The sequence below is a fragment of the Remersonia thermophila genome, chromosome 5, assembly GCF_042764415.1.
Source record: "Remersonia thermophila strain ATCC 22073 chromosome 5, whole genome shotgun sequence".
In the NCBI taxonomy this organism is placed as follows: Eukaryota; Fungi; Ascomycota; class Sordariomycetes; order Sordariales; family Chaetomiaceae; genus Remersonia; species Remersonia thermophila.
Window position 1 is genome coordinate 626,537 of NC_092221.1, and position 16,013 is coordinate 642,549.

A 16,013-nucleotide genomic window follows, 5' to 3' on the forward strand; every position below is an offset into this window, starting at 1 on the left:
CAGAAGAACAGGCACAGGTTCCGGGGTCGAAATGGACAACCAAGGTTTGATAGAGGAGGAAATCAGGAGCAATGACTAGTAGTACTACAAAGACAGGCCGGGAGTTTGGTTGATGGAAGACGGAGCGAAGTGGAACAGCAACGCAAGTGGGTGGATCCAGGGATCCATGTTCAGGTGGGCAGTGCCGCGTGGTTGGCAGCCGAACGATCCTCCTCCCCTTGGCAAGTGCGGCGTCATGGTGGATGGCGCAGGCGGGCCCCAACCCGCGCGCCAATCGAATCGGCCCCGCATTGCTTCTGAGGCAGCCTGCGCCCAAGTTTCGTCACCCATCGCCCGTTCAGACGGGACGCTTGATTGGTTCCGTACCAAACAGCTATTACTACTATACACAGTAGGTACCGCGATCTACCTACCCGAACCACCATACCCCACAGGAGGCTACCAACGAAATATGCCTCCTCTGGTGCTCACAACAACGTCATCTCTTCGTCGAGCTGCAGGGAGGCCAGCCAGGTAAGCAGGCATCGGGGACGGTATGTACAACGCCCACATCTAGCACGGGAGCCATCCCAATCAAGACGCATCCAGCAAGTCCATCGCCGTGTCTAGCAAGCAGACGTACAGCTTACGAGATGACGAGCCAAGCAAATGGGGGGGATCAACGACTCGCCATAGACCTTCTCGCTAGGGGTATATACAAAGACACCCGCAGTCAGACCTGCTCCTCCTCTCTGCTTACGCCCACCCCTTGGCTTCCCGCATGTTGCGGAAGAAGTCCATGACGCCCGTGTAGACCACCAGGAGGATACCGCCGCCCGGACCCAGACGGAGCACCTTGGGCAGGAAGCCCTTGTACAGGGCACCGAAGCCCTCCTCCTTGGCGATGGTCACCACGCCGGGCCAGGCCCAGTTGTACTTGGGGGTCTGACCGGGGACCTTGATCGTGTTCTGGATCCGGCTCTTGACCACGTCGAGGGGCTGCCAGCATTGTCAGACAAGGAGGGAAACGCCCGGGGAGGGAGGGAGGGGGAAAAGCAACATACCGTGTTGAGAATGGTACCAACCGTGCCACCGATGGTACCGGCAATGATGTCGTTCAGGGTCTGGCCCTTCTTGGTCTCAGCCTTGGGAATCAAAGCCCGGACCTGGTGGATGCAGCCAAAGTAGCCGGCGTTCCACAGGATGTGGCGCCACATGGTCGACTCGAGGCCGTTGTACAGGGCCAGGACGCCCTCGCTGCGCACCGTCTTGAACACCACGTCCATCATGCCGTTGTACTTGCCGGCCGACGCCTTGTCCTGCAAGCGGATCTTGACGAGCTCGAAGGGCACCACCACGAATGACTCGGTCGCGCCGGCCGACGCGCCCGTCAGCACCGACAGCGACTGCGTCATGGTCTGCTGCCCGAAGAGCTCGCGGTAGAACTTGCCCCACTTGTCGTTGGCGGCGAACTTGGTGGCACGCTTGGGCGCCTCCATGAGGATCGGGGCCGTGATGCCGCGGTACAGGCGCGAGGGGCTGTCAGAGGTCCGCTGTCAGCACCCAGTCTTGGCGGTTCTATCCCCTCGTGCCCTCGAGCGGCGGCGGAGTGCGTACCCCTCATTGCGGACGATCTTCTGGAAGCAGTCGAGCATGCCCGTGTAGGCGTCGGCGCCGGCGCCCTTGCCGGTCTGGAGTTGTCTGCTCGGTCGTCAGCCGGACCGCTAGAAGGGGGCGGGGGTGGTTCGGGGAAAAACGAACATCCTGCAACCGGTGTCAGCAATTGCCTCTCTCACAAGAGCATGCCCGAAGGCCAGCAGGACGGGACGGTAGAGGGCCTCAGGCCCTCCACGGGGCCAGAGAACGGGGATTGAGCACGGCGCACCTCGTCTTGATCACATCCAGAGGGTACCTGTTCCGAGCAAGGTCAGTAAGCGCTTTCGGAGGGAGTCGAGGGCCCCTCAGGGGGGGGAAGGGTAACACACATGACCAGAATCTACACGCGCCGAATGTCAGCAAGTCAATCCAGCTTCAGTACAATCCAACAGAGGACATACTTCGGAGACACCGGCAATGGCGCCTGTTTGCAACCCCAGTTAGCATTGAGCCCGCCCTCCCTTTTCCCTCCTCTCACTCTCTCTCTCTGCACCTCGGCAGGACATCAAGGAACGCACCGGCCAGGAAGGTGTACCCAAAGGGTAGCGGTGCCTTTTCCGAGCTCATTTTGAATGCGTCGTTGATGTGGTCTTCTTGGAGGGGATGTGCCGGGTCGGGTTCAAGGGCGCCGAGGACCAAATCCAAAGATCACGACGGACTAAAAAAAGTTTTGGAAGAAGCGGCAGCAGCCGAATTGAGACCTCACCGCGGGAGAAGAGCGCGCCTACGCTTCAAAGAGGACATGCAATTCTGCAGCCCCCCCACATACGTGCGACATTTGCCCGCTCCCGACCGACGACATCGGAGTTGGGCCCCAGAATTCCCCGATTGGGGGAGGGTCTCACGATGATCCCTAACCCTGGCATGTCCGTTTAGACTATACCCTAGTTATGTACTCGGGTACCTAGTAACTATAGTAGTAAGCGAACGGGATGGGCGGGAGGGAGACTGGCCAGCACCAACGGGAATCGGGAGTGTAATGTAGTTTAAGAGACCCTGTCGGACATGTATCTGATCATTGGCCATGTCAAATGTCTCCATGCAAGGCACCTGACGGTACAATCGATACCTTACCAAGCCTAGCGTACCTAGCTGAGATGCACAACAAAGCCCCTCCCCCCCCATGGCATCCTGTCCTCCAGGCTTAGGATCTCCATGGCCCGCAACTGCCTCTTCTTGTCCCGGTTGCTGTCCCGGTTGGAGGCACGTGGGGGGAAATCCCCGGAGCATGCCCTCGCATCCCGACATATGATTGGCCGGGACATATCAAGAGGCCCACTCTGCGACTTGCCTGAGGAATCGCGGGGCATCGCGACCAAGACCAGGTCATCGCCCACAACCCTCGAGTTCCTGGATAAGATGGATTCATCATCGCCTTCGCTCTTCAAGTCACTCGTTCGAGCGGTGCAAAAGGGTCCCTCCGAGTCACGCTAGCGCACCAAGGACCACCATCGGCGCCTCTACCGAATTCCCCACGGGACGAGTGAACCAGGCAAACGACCGCGACAGCCGTGCCAGATCTGGATCCCTTATTACACAGTAATACCTTGAAGTTCCAAATCGCCATCGCGCCATCGCACCCAGTCCGGACTCGCCACGCGCACCAATCGCAAAGCCTACGTGCCAACGTATTCGCCCTTTTACGTGGGGACGTGCTTCTGAGCTTCCGTTCGCACCTTGGAAGACGCCGTGTTCCCCCGAGAACCACAGCGAGGTGCATCCGAAAGCTCCGGAAGCCATCCGCCACGGCCCGCCCGGCACATGACGCATCTGCTGTGGAAGTGCTACGTCGAGGACGATGTCGACCGGTTTCGCGCCTTGCTCGCCCCCGGCGGCCCGCTCCCCGGCCGTAGCTCCGGTCTAGCATCGGCCCCGGGCGTCGGCTCGAGTCCCGGCCACGGCACCTCGCCGCGTGCCGTCGCAAAGTCGCGCAGGCCTCAGGGCCCAGGTCATGCCCCCCTCGGTCGCCACGAGGTCAACAGCCGCGACCATGCTGGCCTCACACTGCTGCTTCGCGCCGCCTCGTCAACCTCCGAAAGCGCCGTCGCATTCGTCGAGGCCCTCCTCGAGCACCCGGCCATCGACATCTACGTCCAAGACCCCGAGAGCGGCTGGAATGCCCTCCACCGTGCCTTGTACGCCGGCAACATATCGATCGCTCGCATGCTGCTGAAGAAGGAGCAGAGGGACCTGGCGGCGCACACAGCCTCGCTGCACCGCGTCGGCCAGCTCATCAAGACCAAAGACCACGAGGGCAACAGCCCTTTCGACTTGTACCACTCCACCATCGGCGAGCGGAGCCTGAGAGAGCTGGCCGAGCGCGGCCGCGGTGATGCCGAGTCCGACAGCGACGACGACGGCGCGTCCTTGGACAGGGGGCTGTGAGTATACTTGACCGCTGTTTCGACGACGAATGGCCTGACACGGGGCAGCAGCAGGAGCAGCAGCAGCAGCAGTAGGAGCAGGAGCAGAAGGAGACGCCGCATACGCCACAGAAGTAGCAGCCGCAGCAACCGCGAAAAAAGCAGCAGCAGCAACAGCAGCGGCGAGAACCCGGGCGGCCTCGCCGGAGAAGATCTTTACGCTTTCGGAAGCAACAAGAACTTGTCGTTGGGGTTCGCTGATGAGGACGACCGCCATTTTCCGGAGCGTGTTTCCCTTCGGCGGCCCGAGGACCTGGTGCACCAGTTTTACCGCACCCATCTGCAGCAGGTTGGCGAGGATGCGCCGGTCTCGCAGGACCTCGCCAGGATTCCCACCCTGGTGCGCAACCCGCCGTTGCTGATTCGGGATGTGGTGCTGGCGAAGCTGCACAGCGCCGTGCTCACGGAGGACCCCGTCTCGAACCTCTACGTCTGCGGCGTGGGTCGTGGGGGGCGCCTGGGCCTGGGAGACGAAAACACACGCTTCACCTACACCCCTGTCCAAGGCCCCCTCGCCGACAAGCGCATCGTTCAGGTCGCCCTGGGCCAGGACCACTCCATGGCTGTCGACTCGAGCGGCTCCCTGTGGACGTGGGGCCGCAACGCCCAGTGCCAGCTTGGATACGCGCTTCCCCCGCCGCCCACCAAAGACCAGGACCCCATCAGCACCGTGCCGCGCCAGGTGTTTGGCCCGCTGAAGAAGGAGATCATCGTTGGCGTGGCCGCATCCGCCATTCATTCCGTCGCCCACACGGCCACGTCGCTCTACTGCTGGGGCAAGAATGTCGGCCAGCTGGCTTTGATGGATGCCGACTCGCGCTCGCTCGAGCTCCAGCAGACGCCACGCAAGGTTGCGGCCTCGCTGATCACGTCGCCCATCGTCATGGCGAGCGCCATTGACAAGGCGACCACGGTCCTGCTGCAGAACCACACCGTTTGCGTCTTCACCGCCTACGGCTACCACATCGTCAAGTTCCCCTTCGCCACGCTGGACCTTGCCGGCCACATCAAGCTCTCCGGCCGGCACGACCCGACCTGGAACCAGATCAGCTACATCACCTCGGGCGGCGAGACCATCGCCGCCCTGACCAAGCGCGGCGACCTGTTCACCATGAGCCTGGACCACAAGACGGACACGGACGCGCCAACCGGCTCCACCACGAACCCTTCCAAGATCAAGAGCGCCGTGACCCAGCCCCAATGCATCTGGTCCGCTCGAAAGGACGGCGTCCGTTCCGTCGGCGTCGCCGAGCACGGCTCCGTCATCGTCAGCACGCGCTCTGGCGCCGTCTGGCGGAGGGTCAAGCGCTCCAAGGCCAAGGACGCCTCCTCGGGCCCTGGCGAGTCCAAGCGCAAGGACTACAAGTTCCAGCGCGTGCCCTGCATCAGCAGGATCGCTGCGGTGCGCGCGTCCGCGTACGGCGCCTTTGCTGCCATCCGCAAAGACTCGGACATCATGAAGGACCAGCTGCAAGTCCGGCCGCAGTCGCTCTGGGACGACGTGGCACCCCTGAGCTGCCTCCGCGGGTTCAAGGCTTCGGAGCCTCAAGACAAGCAGGACGAGGCGTGGAAGTTCTGGCGCCCCGACAAGGCCCTGGAGCTTCGTCTTGGAACTGTGGCCTACGAAGTGCTCAAGTCGTCGGACATCGACGCCGACATGGCACGGCACCTAGCCTCGTGGTCGCTGCAGAACGATCCGTTGAACGTGGCGGTCTGCACCTCATCCTCGCCCGGCGTTAGCATTCCCGTTCACGGATGGCTGCTGGCCGCCCGCAGCCCTGTGCTGCGCAGCGCGCTCGCGCAGTTCCGAAAGACAGGGCTGTGCGAGCACGAGGCGTTTCGCATCGTTGCGGACGCCAACGGCAACAACGGCCCCGCGCTGATTTGCTTCCACGGGCTGGACCTTGTCTCGGTTCTGAATCTTGTCTTGTTCGCCTACGAAGACAGGGTGATTCCTGTCTGGAACTTCACCGGCCTCGTGCCCGCTCTGGCTTACCGATACCGCCATATCCGCCAGGAGGTGATGCGCCTGGCCACGCGCCTCGGCATGCCCAACCTGGAGGCTGCGGCGCGCTTGCAGGTCGAGACCAAGAGGTGCATGGACCGTGACTTCCAGAGCGCGGTCAAGGACAGGCGCTTTTTTTCCGACGGCGACGCTCTGCTGGTGCTCGACGGCGCCGCCGAGGTGCCCGTCCATACCGCGTTGGTCTGCCAGCGCTCTCCGTGGTTCAAGGGGCTGTTCTTTGGCCGGTCCAGGGGCATGTGGCTCGCCGGTCGCCGGGCGGAGGCGAGTGACGGCAGGATCAAGATCGACTTGGGTCACGCAGACCCCGAGGCGTTCAGCTACGTCCTCCGCTACCTCTACGGCGATTGCGGGGCTGCAATGTTTGACTCGGCCGCGTGCGACTCGGTGGAGGACTTTATGGACCTGATCATGGAGGTCATGTACATTGCAGACTACCTGATGCTGGACCGGCTGTCGCAGATCTGCCAGCGGGTCATGGGCCAGTTTGCCAACATTCGCAACATCGCACACCTGCTGAACGCGATCAGCCCGGTCGCGGTCACCGAGTTCAAGGATGTCGGGCTCGAGTATGTGTGCTTGCAGCTCGAAACGCTACTGGAGAACCATCTCCTGGATGAGCTGGACGAGCATTTGTTGAGGGAGCTGGATAAGGTGGTCCGAGGGAACCAGGCCGCGCAGTCACCCTTCGTGCGGAGCGGACGTGCGGAGGACGGGTTGCACGAGCGGTATCCGTGGTTGGCGGAGGAGATTGACGAAGAAAGGCAGATACGGCTGAAGGAGATGGCGTTCAAAGCGCTGAAGGAGGAGGAGAGGAGGTTAGCGGCGTCGGCGGGGGCGAAGACGAGGTATGGAAGCCCGGAGGACAACGGCCCTGCGACGCCTACTCCGGATAGATTCCGGAAGGCGTTGAGAACGGAGCAGCAGAAGGAGCCGTCCAGCCCATCCCTTCGGCCCAAGGAGTCGCTCGGTGAGCTCATCTTCAACATGGACGAGGAGACCTCGCCGGTGGCGAGCTCCTCGGCGCGGAATCGGAGGCCAGAGGCTGCGCTCGAGCCAGAGACGACCCCGTCGCTCGGCAGCTCGTGGAAGGGCGCAGGCAAGAGGGTGCGCATCAACCTCTGGGCCTCGCCCTCCGCCAGCCTTGACGGCACGGCACAAACCCCGAGCAAATCAGCCGCCGCGGCTCCAGCGACCAGCCCTGACGCCTCCGCCACGACGCCATCCAAGGCAGGGCAGCCGTGGGCTACGACGGCCCTACCGACAGCAAAGCTCGACCTGCGCGACATCATCCGCTCCGAGTCGGAAAAGACCAACCATTCGGCGCTCACGGCCGGGCTGGCCGCCCAAGCCGCTGCGCCGCCGAAGCCCGTGCAACAGCACAAGCTGTCGCAAAAGGAGAAAAAGCGTCAGCAGCAGGCCGCGCTGGCGGCGCTTCGAGAAGCGCAGGCTGAAGCGCCGAAGAAGGCGTGGGAGAGGGGTGCCGATGAACCATCGGCAGGGCCGTGGAAGTCCGTTGGGAAGACCCGGGCTGCCGATGCGGATGCGGGGAAGAAGCTTCTCTCCCCGAATTCCGCCGCTGGTCCCCATACCCTCCCAAAACCGCCGGGAGGATCTTCTTCGTCTTCTACTTCGCAGTCCATCCCCATCCATGGCCGCAACGCCTCGCCTGATACACGCTTCGCGGGCCAGCAGCGTTCAACGCCCACCAGCATCACCCACGCAGCGGCGCCTACTACTCCTGCCAGGGTCACTCCGCATCAGGCTCAACGCCAACCTCCACCACCACCAGCACCACCAGCACCACCAGCACCTTCGTCTCCGCTGGTGCCCCACTCCAAGGTCTACATCCCTCGAGAAACCCGCCCTGACCCGGCCGCCGGCCTGTTCAGGATGGAGGACATCATGACCCAAGAGACCCACGCCAAGCTGGCGGTCCAGGAAGCCGCGGCGGCCGCGAGGAAGAGGAGCCTCCAAGAAATCCAGGAGGAACAGGCCTTCCAGGAATGGTGGGATGCTGAGTCGAAGAGGGTCATGGAGGAGGAGGAGAGACGGTTGGAGAGGGAGCGGCTGCGGGAGCTGGAGCGAGAGCGGGGGAGGGGACGAGGGGGAAGGGGGGAAGAGGAGGGAAGGGGAGGGGAGGGGGCAAGCAACTGCAAGGAGGCGGAAATGGGGAGGGTGTTGCGGGTGGGGGTGAGAGAGGCGATGGGAATGCTGGGAGTGGGAGCGGCGGTACTGGGAAGCGTGGAGGAGCTCCCGGCGGTGGTGGGGGGAGCAGGAGGGGACGCGGCGGACGCGGCGGGAATGCTGGCAACACCAACAACAGCAGCAAAAGCAACAACATCAACAACAACAACACGCCCTCTGCGAGCGGGAATGGCGAGGGGAGCGGTTCATACACCAGCAGCAGCACCAACAATAACAGGGGGGGAAGAGCGGGTGGGAAGGGCCATGGACATGGTCATGGGAGGCGAGGAGGAGGGCAGAATGCGCCGATGCCAGCACCGGCAGCGTCAGCAGCACCGTCAGCGGCGACATGAGCATGTTGGCGCACAGGTGGTCAGGACCATATTCCCCTTTCGGTATAAGTCCAGCCACCGGGATGAGGTTGTCATGCCATGCCGCGAGGCTGGCAAGTGTTCTATTACCATGTTTTGTACATACGGATGCGATGGGGTTGGCATGAGTCACATATAACGCTGTATCGTATATATCTATATTTCTATATGGACTACATTTCACAGCCATGTGTGTTCGTGGGTCGGCTACTCTCCATAGCATGAAGGCAAGCTCCAATTTGTATCCCTCGCATCGGGTCCCATCCGCATGCACATGTCCGTCGGAGAGAGGCCCCCGCTTCCTGAACAGATGACATGCCCGTGACGTACCGAGGCACCGCACCGCTTCAAGACACTCATGCCGTCCTAGGATCCATTTCATGAGGATGAAAAAAAATGCAAATGTGCCGGCGTGCATGTGTTGTACATGGGCTGTGTGCATCCCCGCATCCAGGCGGTGTCATCCCGTGTTCCGTTGCCCGTGCCCCGCTAGCGAAGCGGCTGGCGGGCGCTGGCTGGCTGGCTGGCTGGCCGGAGATGCCTTTCATCCATTAGCTAACTAGGTAGCCAGCCCGTCAGGACACAGAACGGCGGGCATGCATGCTCGGCTGCAAGGCAGCCTCACTTCCTCGCGTCTCCAGGCACACCCTGACTCTCTCTCCCGCCCGCCTGACTGTCTGGTCGGTTGCCACTCCCTGCGCGGGAGGGGGGTCCGTTTTACTTTTATTCTATTCTTGTTTTTTTTTCTTCTTTATTCTTTCTTCTTTCTGTCTGGAGGTGGTCAGGCGGTGGTGGGTTGTCGGTCCTCGTCATCGGGGATCGGGGATTTGCTCCAATCTATCTAGGTAGTTACCTACCACCTACGTAGCTCCAGGGAAAGCCGTCCCGCCCTGCGTCGTTCCGCGGTTGTCGTCTTCTTCTGCATGCGCCTGCTTGCTTTGTCCGAGGAGGTCGTATCGGGATCTGATATTCAGTTCTGATTTCTTGGTGACTTGTACGACAGGCGCAGCAGTGTATCTGGTTGCCATGCGGGAGATCGGAGGATAAGATACCCCGCCTACCTACCTAGGCACCAATGGGCATTCGTTTTGGACAGGTGGAAAAGCGAGAGTGCGTGTCGGAGAAGGTGGTGGTCCATGGGTTGGAGGGAGGGGGTATAGGGTCCCAACGGGGTGCCTGGGTTTAGGCAATGTAAGTGCCTATCGTAGGGAACCGACAGTTACCACGTTTGGAGACTCGTCCATGCAGGTCATAGGTCGGCTCCCGCTCCCGCTCCCGGAGTACTTGTCATGCTGCCCCGAGGTGTCGTGACGGTTGTTGACGGCTCAAGTTCCGTTTGGGATCTAGGGGGGGTGTGCAGTGTAGCATCGTCACCGTCATCGTCATCCTCGTCAAGCTGCAGGCCGGGCATGTGTTGCTGCGACCGCCATGAACGGAACGGTTGGAGGCGGGGATGATAGGACCTTGGTGGAGGGCCTACTAGGCAGACAACAAGAGTGATGATGGTTCAGCTGGAGGTCAGAGTCCCTTGAGCCTCAGTGGAGATTGGGCTATGCGGGGAAAGAGGTTGTCTGCAGAGCGTGCCTTGGCTGGCTGCCCGGCAACAACAACATTTCCCCTCTTTCTTCAGGTCCTTGCGGCTCTGGCCCCCTAGGTTGCCAAACACCCAAGGCGGCCCGGGTCTTGAGCTTACGGTGTAGGGTCCAGCAGGGGGGCGGGGGGGACAGACAACCTCGAAGCACATGAGCGTGAAGGCAACCTGGAACCACCACCACCCCCACCACGCAAGCCTCACCTCAACGGTGATGCTCTCGCCGATGGGACGCTTGTGCAACAGGCACCGTTTGGCGTGCTGCACGTCAGCGAAATTACCGAAAGTGCACCGGCAGCAGCCAAGCTGCGGCCAAGCCATCAATCATCTCTTGTACCGGAAGCATTCGTATCTAATGTATCTACGCTAGCTCTGGTCCAATGCAGGCGGTGGCTGCGAGGAGGGGTGGCGAATGGGAAGTGGCTAGGCGGATGGCTGGCCGGCCGTTATCGCAGCCGGCGACAACGGTCAACCAAAGCTGCGTTAGACGTAGGTAGGCCTGTAACAGTAACAGTACTGGTACAGTAGGACCTTGGGTAGGTACAGGAGGTATTCTAGGTCCCTTCCATACCGCGCAGGAGGACAGACAGATGAATGGATCAAGGAACGAAACGAAACGGCTTCACCACCTGGTAACTACCTACCCAGCATTGCGTCATTCCCGCATTCCCACCGAGCCCGGGGGTGCATGTCGCGGTCTGGGCTGTTCCCTGCGGCCGCGATGGTAAGATGGCACGGCATTCGCGCCATCGGCGATGCTGGGAGCAGTACCCACTTGTCTGATTCCGCGGCCAACGGCAAGATGATGCAGAAAGGGCCGGATCGCGCCTTGATCATGAAAGGGTGGTGGGTGCTTGGCAGCCTTTGCGGCCCCGACTTGAAGAGAAGAAGCTTCGTCGAAGTGGCGGCTCGGCCGGGGGGCCCCCTGTCGGCTGGCCCCTGTCACGGGGTCGTTGGCCGCACGGTATCCGCACGAGGGCTGTCGCGGGAGAGCTGGAGGGAGGACTGATAACGGCCCGGTGGTGCCCCCGATACGGCGACCAGGCGATCCTGGGCTGCCGGAGGTGCTGGCGCGAAGAAGGCAACCCGGAGCATGGGGATGGGAGATGGGAGAGAAACCCCCTGAAAAGTAAATAAGCACTCTCGATCCAGCCTTGCCCTGGTTTCCAGGTTGCGTTTGTTGTGCTGTTGTGTGAAACAGCCTGGAGCACGTCAACTCTAGGATCGACTCGGCCACAGTGCTTGACGTGTTTGCACAGTGGGCATGCGCCTTGCGCCAGAGCCGACAGACCCACTCGGCCTCTGTCGTTCAGTGGTTCAGCGGGCGCCGCAGACTGCCAGGCGGCCACTCCCCCACCCTCCCCCCTTCCCTCTCTGTCCCGGCCCCCCTGCCGCCGAGCAAGGAACCGGCCTCGGGAAGGCGCACAGCTCCAGCTCCAGCGGCGGCGGCGGCAGGTGCCTCCCCCAAGACGGTCACCGCCTGGGACCCGAAGTCTGTAACTTTCCAGGTTGTGCCGACCAGCGCTGGCTCTTGTCTCCTCCGTTCAACTCCAAACAACCGCTCCCTGAAACTTTGTCACCACTGGCTTCGGGGACCTGTCCATCGCCAACCCAGCCGACACAGCCCAGGCTGGCTGCTACGTTTCTTTTTCCTCCGGGGGGCCTTTTTTTCTTTCGACCCTCGGCTTGTCCATCTTTGCACCGTTGACGCATTCCCCAGGCCCCTCCTCCTCTCCACCCTCCGCCCTCATCCGAACATGGACGCTGCCAACCTCGAGACTCGCCCGCTTCCTCCCATTTGACCCGGCCTTTGGTGCAATCCTCCCCAACTCCAACCTCTTCTCCGCCCTCTCTTGTCGCCCTTCCCCTTCTCCCAGACACCCACGCCTCGCCTTTCGGCTCCCAAAGCGAGGCTGCTGCACCCCATCCGCCCCTCACCCTCGGCGTCGGCGCCCTTATCATCGTTATCGTCTCGAGTGCCCGCCCGGATCCCCATCCATGTGAATCACCGACGCCCACGCCCGCTCGCCCACCGCCGCAGAAATGCATCAACACCCGCGTCACCCGCCCCGGGTTGCCTCTCCGGCCTCGTCGCCCCAGACCAACCCGACCCGAACCAACAACCCGAGGGATCGTCTCCGCGCCGCCTCCGATGTCTCGGGCCAAGACGGAGGGGACCCCGAGACCCCCGGCTCCGGCTCCGGGCCCGGTCCCAGCCGGGATTCCATCAAGAAGCTGGACCAGATCATCCAGGTACGTCGCCGCCCAGGACTTGTCCCCGCGTCTCGTCGTGCCCGTTTCTTTCCCGCGGCTGACCACCGCAGAACTTCTACTACAAAGCTGCAGTGCTCATCCTCCAATCCCGCCTCAACACGACGCCTGTGGCCGGCCGGGACGAGAACCGCAAGTCGAACCATTGGGTAAGCCGCCGTCGACTCAAGCGTCTCGACCCGACACGTCAACGCTGACCCTGCTTTGCCTTTGTTTGGCCAGTTCTCCATCGATACCGACGACATTGAGAATTTCCGCGAGGAGCTCTACGTCTACAAGCGCTCGGGCAGCTTCGAGAACCGCCCGCCGCCCATGATTATCGAGTCCTACATCGACGCCTCGGGCATCTCGAGCAGCCAGAGCCTCGTTGTCGTCGACGACAACGGCAAGCGCTGGGACGTTCTCGAGGCCCTCAACGCCGAAGCCTCCGACGACGACGGTGACGTCAACAGCCCGAGGGGCCGCCGCGGCTCGCGCAACGCCGAGGTGATCCTGGAGCGCTGGCGCCTCGAGCTCAAGTGCCCCCCCGAGGCCACGCGCGAAGACTTCGGGCCGATCCTGCCGACGGTGTATAAGAGGGCCATCGTCTTCTTCCGGTCCCTCTTTGTCACCACGCGCATCATGCCCTGCTGGAAGTATTCGCAGCAAGCCCTGGCCAAGGGCGTGCACCCGGCCCTCGAGGTCAAGTGCCGCGTGCTCCACGCCGAGCCCGAGCACCTGGCCTACGACCCCCTGCGCGTGCCCCTGGTGGAGGGTCGCGACGCCGTCACCGAGTACGTCTTTACCGATCTCGAGGTGCCCGTCGGCCGCTTCTACGCCTCCGTAACCTTTCGAAATGACTGCAACTTCCGCGTCGACGATGCCGAGTCGCTGCTCAGCTCGCGCTTCATGGGCATCGATGAGAATTATTTTCGCCCCTCCCTGCCCCTGCGCTCCCGCCACGAGCGCGGTCGCTCGGATGCCTTCATCGAGCCGGGCTCGCTTCCCTCGTCGCAGAAGCACGCCCGCGGGCCCTTGGGGCCTCAGCAGACGTACGGCAGCCTGTCCACCTTCCACGGCGAGGGCGCGCTGGGCACCAGCCCCATGACGGCCCTGCGGAACGTGCGCCCCATCGGCTCTGACACGAGCTCCCCGTCCGGCTCCCCGGCGCCCAGCATCCCCGAGCCCGAGCCGCCCCACTCGCTGCCCATCCGCGGGGCCGCTGCTCGCTACGGCGACTCCGCCCGCCGTCCTTCGCTGTCGTTCCAGCCGTTCAAGGCCGGCTCGTTGTCGGCCTCCCCCCGCGTCCCGGACCAGGATGTCCCGCCGTCCCCTCAATCGCTCACCCGCCAGGCCGTCACCGCCGCCGCCGCCGCCGGGCCTTCGCGCGCGGGCAACCGCTCCTCCCTGACCATGGGCATGGCCGCGTCCCTGCGCGGGCCCGCCACGGCGCCCCAGGACGTGCCGATATCCGTCTCCGGGTCGCCGAGGCCCGCCAGCCGCTACAGCAGCAGCTTCACCCACCGCCGCAGCCGCGCCTCGTTTGGCGGCCAGAGCAAGGTCGACGACGACCAGGCGAGCAGCGGCAAGCAGAGCCTCTCGTCGTCGGCCCAGCCGGGGTCGGGCCTGCTCGCCGAGGCCGGAGGATTCGCCAGCTCGGGCTCCTTCGCCGCGGATGACGACAACATCTCGGACTTCCTCAAGGCCCTCGAGAGCCGCAAGACGCTCAAGAGCTTTGAGCTGAACAAGAAGGGCGAGTCGCTGGCCTCGAAGCGCACCGCCGCCCAGCTGTCCCGCTTCCACATGATGCGCGAGTCCAACAATGCGCTGACCGACTCCATGACCTCCTCGATCCATCTGCAGCGCTCCTCCAGCTCGTCGAGCCGCCAGCTGGCCAACGTGCCGAACGCGGCGTACCCGTCCACCTCCATCCCGTCGTCGTCACCCGTCAAGGCCATGTCTCCTCACACCCCGCACACCCCCGCCATCCCCTCCCGTCTCAGCGAGAACTCCATCATCGACTACGCAGCCCAGCGAGGCCGGACCAACGCCGGAACCCCGGTCGGGAACGAGCCCAGCCCCGCGCTGTACGAGGATGAAGACGATGGCGAAACGCCCATGGTCACGCAGCAGGACAGCATCGCCGACGCCGACGATTCTAGCACCGCCCCCGGCACCACCGCCGCCGCCGCCGCCACCACCACCACCACCACCAGCACCGGCACGACGGCCATCGACATCCCCCTCTCCCCTCGCTTGCATCTGCATGCGGGTCACGACACCCGCCGTTCCTCGTCCGTCGCGCACCCTCAGCACCCACGACAGCCGCTGCACCGTGTCCTTGGTACCGGCGATGCTATCCCCCGTCCGGCCAGCGCAGAAGGCATTCGGCCCGCCGGCCGCGAGGGCCCGGCGATCCATACGCTGCGTGCCTATCTCCCGCAGCGTGACGGGGGAAGCACCACCCCTGGTCCGGTTCAACGGACGGCTGCGTCCAGCTCGTCCACCCCGGCCGTGACGACGATGACGACAACGACGACGGCGACTGCAGACTCTGCCGCGGCCGGAGAGGGAACGTCGGTCTCGTCCTCCCCCGCAGGCGGCGCCCCTGTTTCTTCCTCGGCCACGTCCACCGCTGCCGCTGCACATGCAGCTGCCATAAGACCCGGAGCAGGGTCCGGGGCCGGCAGTGTCCCAAGGGGGTCCTTCTCCTCAGGAAGGTATGGGACCAGCTTGGAAGCGGGGGATGAGGAGCCGCTGGTCTTTGCTATGAGCGAGTTGGAGAGGGAGGTGAGAAGGAGTTTGGAGGAGGCTAGAGGGGGCGCTGCTGGCGCCGCCAGCGGGCCCAGACCCGGTGGTGCCGCTTCCGAGAGCGGGAATGGCGGTGCAGAGCAGGCGGGCAAGTATGAGCCGAGAGGGGTTTTGAGGAGGGGCTGGTGAGCCCCAAAGAGTCAAACCCCGAGGGCTTGGTTTCCTGGCTCCCTTTTTTTTTCCTTCTCTTGCCAGTTGCCGACCTCTGCTTGACTCTTTTTTTTATATGCGGTCCACGTGAACCCGACCACGCCATCGCCCTTGCCAGAATGGCAGTGAAAGCCTGCCTGTTTGTGCGGGTTGAGCTCACATCATGTGACGTGCGTGGGATTTGACGGGGGAAATGGGGCCAGATGGGCGCGCCGGGGAAGAGGGGGGGGGGGGGGGGGCTTTGTTTACGAGGTGCAATGATGGCACAGCGATGGCTGGATATCATGGTTGCCCTTCCCTTCTGTTGCAGGCAGATTGGGGACCCAGGGGTTTGGTGGTCTGGCTTTTCTTATACGTTGTGGTATTTCTTGTCGTCTGGCATCGGAGCCGGCGGGTTGATTTGCTTCGCTGGGGAGGTTGAGCCTTTAATCGGCCTCTTCTTCATCTTCTCTCTCCTCCTCCTCCCCCTCCTTTTTCTTCTTTTCCTTTTTCTCTCTTTTGCTCGGGTTTGCCCGGTAGTAAAGGAGTTGGAGCAGGAGAGGCGCGGGGGAGGGGGGAGAAGGGCACTTCAG

General features: G+C 63.0%; 3 protein-coding genes across 3 annotated transcripts; 2 read left to right on the top strand and 1 right to left on the bottom strand.

Moving 5' to 3' along the window:
- Window positions 1-735: 735 nt before the first annotated feature.
- VTJ83DRAFT_5400 (uncharacterized protein) lies at window positions 736-2,202 on the bottom strand (the record flags this gene model as incomplete). The annotated part of the gene is made up of 8 exons (XM_071011997.1): window positions 736-978; window positions 1,044-1,518; window positions 1,597-1,680; window positions 1,741-1,743; window positions 1,865-1,891; window positions 1,965-1,975; window positions 2,037-2,059; window positions 2,154-2,202. The coding sequence occupies 8 exons, from the start codon at window positions 2,200-2,202 to the stop codon at window positions 736-738; spliced, it is 915 nt and encodes a 304-aa protein (XP_070864775.1).
- A 1,194-nt stretch (window positions 2,203-3,396) lies between these two features.
- Window positions 3,397-8,778, top strand: VTJ83DRAFT_5401 (uncharacterized protein; the record flags this gene model as incomplete). Its single annotated transcript, XM_071011998.1, has 2 exons — window positions 3,397-4,016; window positions 4,068-8,778. The coding sequence occupies 2 exons, from the start codon at window positions 3,397-3,399 to the stop codon at window positions 8,776-8,778; spliced, it is 5,331 nt and encodes a 1,776-aa protein (XP_070864776.1).
- A 3,495-nt stretch (window positions 8,779-12,273) lies between these two features.
- On the top strand, window positions 12,274-15,420 carry VTJ83DRAFT_5402 (uncharacterized protein; the record flags this gene model as incomplete). The annotated part of the gene is made up of 3 exons (XM_071011999.1): window positions 12,274-12,483; window positions 12,555-12,650; window positions 12,724-15,420. 3 exons carry the CDS (start codon window positions 12,274-12,276, stop codon window positions 15,418-15,420), a joined length of 3,003 nt encoding a protein of 1,000 aa, XP_070864777.1.
- Between the last annotated feature and the right edge of the window lie 593 nt (window positions 15,421-16,013).